This window comes from Dipodomys ordii, unplaced genomic scaffold (genome assembly GCF_000151885.1).
Source record: "Dipodomys ordii isolate 6190 unplaced genomic scaffold, Dord_2.0 Scaffold266, whole genome shotgun sequence".
Lineage (NCBI taxonomy): Eukaryota > Metazoa > Chordata > Mammalia > Rodentia > Heteromyidae > Dipodomys > Dipodomys ordii.
In genome coordinates this window covers 346518-354094 of record NW_012267482.1, presented here as the reverse complement: position 1 = coordinate 354094, position 7577 = coordinate 346518, and the positions used below count along the sequence as shown (strand labels likewise).

Here is a 7577-nt window from a genome sequence, read left to right as displayed (position 1 = left end):
AGGGGAGGCAGCCCGGCCGCACCTGTAGTAGGTGAGCACCTCCAGGCTGGCCTTGCTGCCCTCCCGGGCCTCCTGGGCCAGGTGGCGGACGGCCTTCCCATGCGGCTCTCGGTTGCTGTCGATCCAGTACAGCCACACCTCCTCACTGTCCACGTCCTCCGGAAGGAAGTCGCCATCTAGGTCCTCGCCCTGCATGGAGACCAGCCTGGAACAGCAACACAGGCAGAGCTGTGAAGAAGCGTGGTCCTAGCTGCCATGCATACTGGGTGTGTGTGTGTGTGTGTGTGTGTGAGTGTGATGTGTGAGTGTGTGTGTGTGATGTGTGTATGAGTGTGAATGTATGAGTGAGTGTGATGTGTGTATGTATGTGTGATGTGAGTGTGAGTGTGTATGTGTGATGTGTGTGTATGTATGTGTGATGTGAGTGTATGTGAGTGTGTGATGTGTGTGAGTGTGTGTAATGTGTGAGTGTGTGTGTGTGTGAGTGTGTGGGATATGTGAGTGTGTGTGTGATGTGTATGAGTGCGTGTGTGTGATGTGTGAGTGTGTGAGTGATGTGTGTGTGATGTGTGTGAGTGTGTGTGATGTGTGAGTGTGTGTGATGTGTGTGATGTGTGAGTGTGAGTGAGTGTGTGATGTGTGTTCATGTGTGTGTGATGTGTTCATGTGTGTGATGTGTGAATGTGAGTGTGTGTATATGTGAGTGTATGATGTGTGTGAGTGTGTATGTGTGAGTGTATGATGTGTGTGAGTGTGTGATGTGTGTGATATGTGAGTGAGTGTGTGATGTGTGTTCGTGTATGATGTGAGTGTGTGATGTGTGTGCATGTGTGTGATGTGTGAGTGTGAGTGTGTGTATGTATGAGTGTATGATGTGTATGAGTGTGTGTGATGTGTGTGATGTGTGAGCAAGTGTGTGTGTGATGTGTGTGTGTGATGTGTGTGATTTGTGGAGTGTGTGTGTGATGTGTATGAGTGTGTGTGTGATGTGTGTGATGTGTGTGTGTGTGATATGTGTTTGTGTGTGTGTGATGTGTGTGTGATGTGTGTGATGTGTGAGTGTGAGTGTGTGTATGTGTGTGTGATGTGTGTGAGTGTGTGTGATGTGTGTGATGTGTGATGTGTGTGATTTGTGGTGTGTGTGAGTGATGTATGTGTGAGTGTGTGTGTGACTCAGTGTGTTGGTACTGGGGCGTGAACTCAGGCCTGGCGCTCTCGCTTGGCTTGGTTGCTCAAGGCTGGTGCTCTACTCCAGCACAGTTCCACTTGCGGCTTTGGCCAGGTTTAGTGGAGACGGGAATCTCGCAGGTTTGTCTACCAGGACCAGCTTCGAATCCTGACCCTTGGCTCTCACCTGCTGAAGTAGCTGGGATTACAGGTGTGACCCACCTTGCCCGGCACAATTTTTATTTACTTGTTTTGCCGGCCCTGGGGCTTGAACTCAGGGCCGGCACTTGAGCGTCTTTGGCTCAAGGCTGGCGCTCTACCGCTTGAGCCACAGCACCACTTCTGGCTTTTTCTGTGTCTGTGGTGCTGAGGAATCGAACCCAGGGCCTCATGCATGCGAGGCGAGCACTCTACCCCTGAGCCACCTGCCCAGGCCCACGGGTGCAATTCTTTTTAAGTTTCCACGGCTTAGTCTCCGCGCGCGGCTTACTTGGTCTGGATGAGGATGTCCGCGTTGGCAGGACTCAGCATGAACTTACAGATGAGTTCTTGTGTGACGGGAATCGCTGTGGTGTTGGACACACACAGGTCAGACAAATAATCCAGAAACCTGCCAGGAAAAGAACCATCAGAGAGAAGACGCCACGTGGTCGCCGCAGAGCCCCGGTTTCACGTGAGAGGCAGAGTTTTGTCGGTTTGGTTTTGTCTGTTGCAGGGCTTGAACTCAGAGCCCGGGTGCTGTCCCTGAGCTCTTGCTCAGTGCTCTACCACCTCGAGCCACGGCTCCACGTCCCGTTCCCTGGTGGTTACGTGGAGATCGGAGTCTCGCGGACTTTCCTACCTAGGCTGGCGCTGCCCCACAGTCCTCAGATCTCAGCCCCCAGAGAAGCGAGGGTTGCAGGTGTGAGATTTATGCAGCGTAAGCCACGCGGCGCCCGCGGCCCCCGCCCCTTCCCACCTGGGCTCCCGGTTCCGCCGGAGCAGGCTGACAAACGTCTCGATCTCCTTTGCCGTGATGTGTTTCTCTAGGAGTTTCCTGTTGTTGTGCAGCAGTGCGGTGATTGTGTCTTCTGCCAGAATATCATAGCCGATCTGGGACTGCATGACGCAGAAGTTCTTAGCAATGTATTCCTACGGGAGGAAGAGCCGCAGCAGGTGAGCCTGGCACCGTGAGCGCACCGGCAGCGTGTGGCTTGTGGGGCGGTTCGTGCGAGATAGGAGCCCCACGGATTTTCCTGCCTGGTCCGGCTTTGAACCCTGGCTAGCCGGCTAAGCCAAGGAAACGTCTGCCAGTAGCGTATCACTTCAAAGATGTGCCTTGATTTTCCCACGTTATGACTGCCGTAGTCCTATCTGGGCAGAGGAAAAACTTCCACCATGTAGATAACGAATTCGATGGAATCAGAATAACTACGTAGTAATCAACAGAGACTTGACATTCATGAGATCTGCGATGACACTAAGTCATGCGTGAACCCCTTTCTGACGATAAAATGCAGAACAGCATAAAGGGAAAGATAATTAGTGCAAAAAATGGCAAGTTTTTGCACTTACATTCTACAATCTGGCTCTGACACATATCAGAAAGGCATTTCATGTAAGCTGTGTGTATGTGTGTGTGTGTGTGTGTTCACTGACTTCAGGACTTGAACTCAGGACGTCACACTCTCGCTTGGCTTTTTCCACTCAAGGCCAGCACCCTACCACTTGAGCCACATTTCCACTTCTGCCTTTCTGCCGGTGAACTGGAGATAACGGTCCCTCAGACTGGTCTGTCCTGGCTGCCTTTCACCCATCCCCTAATTGTAAGGCTGTCCTGAATTACAGGCAGGTGCTCGACTGCTTGAGCCGTGACGCTAGCTCCTGTTGCATTAGTTATTTTTCTCGTAGGGCCTCCCTGCTTTTTCGTTCACGCGGGTCTTGTACAATGATTCTCCAACCTAACCTATCCTCCTGGGGAGCTGGGACGGCAGGCGGGAGCTACTGGGCCTGGTCTTCTGATCCTCTTTACGTTGCTCATCCCCAGGCCCCTTGTCCAGCAGGCGTTAATTTACCACGCACACATCAGGAGTTAGAGAATCAGAGTCAGCCGGTCTCTCTAAGTTCATATTGAAAAATAAAACAAAAACCTTGCTTGATTATGAAACATTTCAACGCTAAATAAAATCTCCTGTGGTTCTTTTGTGTGTGTGTTTTAGTTATAATTACCCTTTAAGGCCTTGTATGAAGGAGTTTCAGTTTAACACATCCGTGTGTGAAGACAATGCCCTGTGGTCCATGTCAGCCCTTCCGGCATTCCCCCTCCTCCCTCCCCACCTCACTCCATTTTCAGATACACACATTGCAGACGATGACTGTAATTGCCCACCCGCCTCCTCCATCTGTCTGCCCTTCCTCCTCCCCTGGATTTTTCTCCCTCTCTTTGACAACACATTTCAGCTTTCTGGTAGTTATTCTGTTAGACTGTAAGTCAGCTGTTCAAAGGAGTTACACCCTAGACACGCTCCCCTGCATTTCACACCTTAGTGAACACGTTCATGTGGATCTGCCTAAGATCCTGCATACATTTACATATATTTATATATAAAGTCTGATCTAACTTCCACAAGTGAGAGAAAACGTGTGTCTCTTTTAGCCTGACTTATTTCACCCCACATCCTATTTTATTGTTGTTTTTTTCCAGGTCTCTCTGTCCATTTCCTTGTAAATGACCAATGAGAAAGATTCCACTGTATAGAAACACAGGCCACCTGCTCTCAACCCATTTATCCACTGCAGGGCTGGCTCCGGTGACTCCTGCAGCGGTGGACATGGGTGTACGTGTGGCTTCACTGGATCCTGACCTGCAGTGCCCTGTGTTCGCTGCCTCAGAAGAACATGGCTGCACCAAAGTGTGGGTCTGTGATATTTCCACGCCTCTCCACACTTCCTCCACCGTGGCTGCACTGGGTTACATTCCCAACACCTGGAGAGGTTCCTTCCTCCCCTGGCACCCTGCCCTTCCATAATTCCCACTCATGACCAGAAGAGGCCAGGAGAGGTCAAAAGGGGTCAGGAGAAGCCAGGAGAGACCAGGAGAGTCCAGGAGGGGTCAGGAGAGGCCAGGAAAGGCCAGGAGGGGTCAGGAGAGGCCAGGAGGGGTCAGGAGAGGCCAGGAGGGGTCAGGAGAGGCCAGAAGAGGCCAGGAGGAGTCAGGAGAGGCCAGGAGGGGCCAGGAGGGGTCAGGAGAGGCCAGGAGAGGCCAGGAGGAGTCAGGAGAGGCCAGGAGGAGTCAGGAGAGGCCAGGAGAGGCCAGGAGGGGTCAGCAGAGGCCAGAAGAGGCCAGGAGGGGCCAGGAGAGGCCTGGGAGAGGCCAGGAGGAGTCAGGAGAGGCCAGGAGGGGTCAGGAGAGGCCAGGAGAGGTCATGAGAGGCCAGGAGCGGTCAGGAGAGGCCAGGAGAGGCCAGAAGGGGTCAGGAGAGGCCAGGAGGGGCCAGGAGAGAACAGGAGAGGACAGGAGGGTTCAGGAGAGGCCAGGAGAGGATAGGAGAGGCCAGGAGAGGCCAGGAGGGGCCAGGAGAGGCCAGGAGAGGTCAGGAGAGGCCCAGGAGGGGCCAGGAGAGGCCAGCAGAGGCCAGGCCCACGCCCACTGCCCACCTGGTTCTTCCGGTAGTCTTGCTGGGAGTGGCGCAGCACGCGGTAGCAGAGCCGCAGCATGTATTTGTACGGGGCGTACCGCTGGTCTCCCAAGTCCTCCAGTCTCAGCATGGAGCCTTCCCCGGCCTTCTCCTTGAAGGGCGCTTTCAGAATCCCGAATACCTGCCAGGAAGGGATAGAGCCCCAGTGTGGTGAACCTGTTCCCATTGTCTTTACTCAGCTCAGGACTCAGAAGCTCCTGCCCTTGAGCACCTTTGTCAGCTCCAGGCGGGCGCTCTACCACCTGAGCCACAGCCACATACCAGCTTTTTGGCGTTTCACTGGAGATGAAGAGTCTCACAGACTTTCCTGCCTGGGCTGGCTTTGAGATGCCATCCTCGGCTCTCAGCCCCTGAGTGGCTGGGATGACAGGCATGAGCCACCAGGGCCAGCTAAGCACGGAGTCTAGCCTGGAGGTGACGGGTTCTCTAACCGGACACCTAGACTGCTGCTCCTAGGACAGCCTGATCAAGAACCAACCACCAAAACCACAACCAGACCTCAAGTGTCATAAGGGTCTGGTTGTTGTCGTTTGTTACACAGCAAGAGGTGACTGATACCAAAACCTTCCTAATATACAACTATTAAAAGCAAAACCTCACCCAGGTACAACCCACCTGGGCCAAGATGTTCTGCTCCCTCATGAGCTTCTGGCGCTCCCGGTTCGGCTTCGTGACAACCACCTCCAGGACGTCCTGGCCATTGTTGGGCACATCAGCCACGAAGAAGATGAGGTCCTCCAACAATTTAGTTACAAATCTATCCGCATAACGGAAAGCAACTGTTCGTCCTCTGGAGCTTTTGGGCCTTTTTTTTTTGAAGCTTGACAGCACTCAGGAAGGACTTACGAGAATTTAAGGGTAAAAGCTTCTTTAATCAAGATAATAGGAAAGACAGGAGCCAGAGGCTCGGGTCGGGGCCCTCGGCTGGCCGGAGGGCTGAGGTCCGGGGATCGCCAGCGCCCCCGGCTGGCCGGAGGCTGAGGTCTGGGGATCGCCAGCGCCCCTGGCGGGCCGGAGGCTGAGGTCTGGGGATCGCCAGCGCCCCCGGCGGGCCGGAGGCTGAGGTCTGGGGATCGCCAGCGGGCCGGAGGCTGAGGTCTGGGGATCGCCAGCGCCCCCGGCGGGCCGGAGGCTGAGGTCTGGGGATCGCCAGCGCCCCCGGCTGGCCGGAGGCTGAGGTCTGGGGATCGCCAGCGCCCCCGGCGGGCCGGAGGCTGAGGTCTGGGGATCGCCAGCGCCCCCGGCTGGCCGAAGGCTGAGGTCTGGGGATGGCCAGCTGACGCCAGCTGACGCCTGCTGAAGCCGGCCTGCACGCAAAAGGCCACGAGACTCAAGTGGTAGAGCACTGATCTTGAACAAAAATGCTCAGGAACCGCGCCCAGGCCCTGAGTTCGAGACTCGGTAAGGCCCAAAACTTAAAAAGAATAAAAATAAAGATGTCGTGTGGACCCAGAGCACCATTAAGAAGAATAAGGCCATGAACCGTGGGGATATTGCTTAGCCCTGGCCAGGTACATGGACGAGCGGAGGGGAGGAAGGAGGGGGTGGAGGTCTGCTCAGAGGCCCTCAGGAACCCCACAGCGCCCGTCCAGGCCCTGGCTGGCCAGCGGGAGGCCGTGGACAGGCTCGGGCCCGGTCAGCTGCTGCGGCAGTGAGCACTGCGCGGACATGTTGGAAGTCCTGAGCTCCCCGCCCTCCCTAGGGCTCCCCAGCCCGGGCTGGGATTGCAGGCGTGAGCCACGGCGCCCGCCCCTCTTCATCCTGAGCCAGGTACGCGTCTGGAGAAGGCGCTACGTGCTCAGGGGTTCCAGTCTCCCCCTGGGAACGGGCCGCTGCCCCTCGGGCCCAGCAGAGCGGGCTGGGAGCCACTCGCTCACCTCCTCTCATTCTGCGTGATGGTGCCCTGCTCCAGTTTCTTCACCGTGGTAGCCAGCACCTTATTGGCATCGTTGGCGAAGTCTAAGTCGCGAACCTCGGACAGGGGGACAGACACGATGGCGAAGGCCTCTTTGTCTTCTTTGGTTTGACAGGTTCCGATCTGTAAGGTTTTTATTAGTCATCCATCCATCCATTCATTCATCCATTCATTCATTTTTCCCAGTCCTGGGGCTTGAACTCGGGGCCTGGGCACTGTCCCTGGGGTTCTTTGGCTCAAGGCTGGCGCTCTACCATGTGAGCCACAGCACCCCTTCCGGCTTTTTCTCTGTGTGTGATGCTGAGGAATCGAACCCAGGGCTTCATGCGTGCCAGGTGAGCACTCTGCCACGGAGCCACCTTCCAGCCCTGACAGAGGGTTTTTCTGCCCACTTCCTGTCCCGTCCCCAAAGGGCCCTGGGACCTGCAGAGCACAGAAGGTGTATTTCTCTCTAGAACTTTCTGTTCCCTTCTGCTTCTCCCATTCATGGTGCTATCTGTGCCCATATCCTGTGAACCCTCCCCCCATGTAACACAGACATGTTAGGGACAGGGAGAAGTGCATGCTGGGTAAGATGAATGACAACCATCCTGAGTCCTTCCCTGTTCGAAAGAAGCATTTCCCACCCCGGCTCTGAGAACACGGTGCTGGGCAGGACGCACACAGAGCACAGCAGCAACGGTACCTTCAACATCACCGGCCGCTCCTCCTCCCCGTCGATGGGAATGCCGGTGCTTGTCACCCAGGTGTTGGTACATAAGTGTCTTAACCGGACGTATGAGTTCCTAAAACCGAAGGGGCACAAGCCAGCGCTGAGC

General features: G+C 55.3%; 1 protein-coding gene across 2 annotated transcripts in view; it reads right to left on the bottom strand.

Moving 5' to 3' along the window:
* Nucleotides 1-7577, bottom strand: part of Itpr2 (inositol 1,4,5-trisphosphate receptor, type 2) — a 153343-nt gene that overhangs the window by 93182 nt on the left and 52584 nt on the right. For both annotated transcript variants that reach the window (XM_013036243.1, XM_013036244.1), the window contains 7 exons: nt 7445-7544; nt 6722-6882; nt 5460-5601; nt 4804-4965; nt 2126-2298; nt 1658-1777; nt 23-205 (listed from right to left, as the gene is read on the bottom strand). In XM_013036243.1, coding sequence (XP_012891697.1) covers nt 23-205; nt 1658-1777; nt 2126-2298; nt 4804-4965; nt 5460-5601; nt 6722-6882; nt 7445-7544 — 1041 coding nt within the window. The remainder of the gene's footprint in view (nt 1-22; nt 206-1657; nt 1778-2125; nt 2299-4803; nt 4966-5459; nt 5602-6721; nt 6883-7444; nt 7545-7577) is intronic.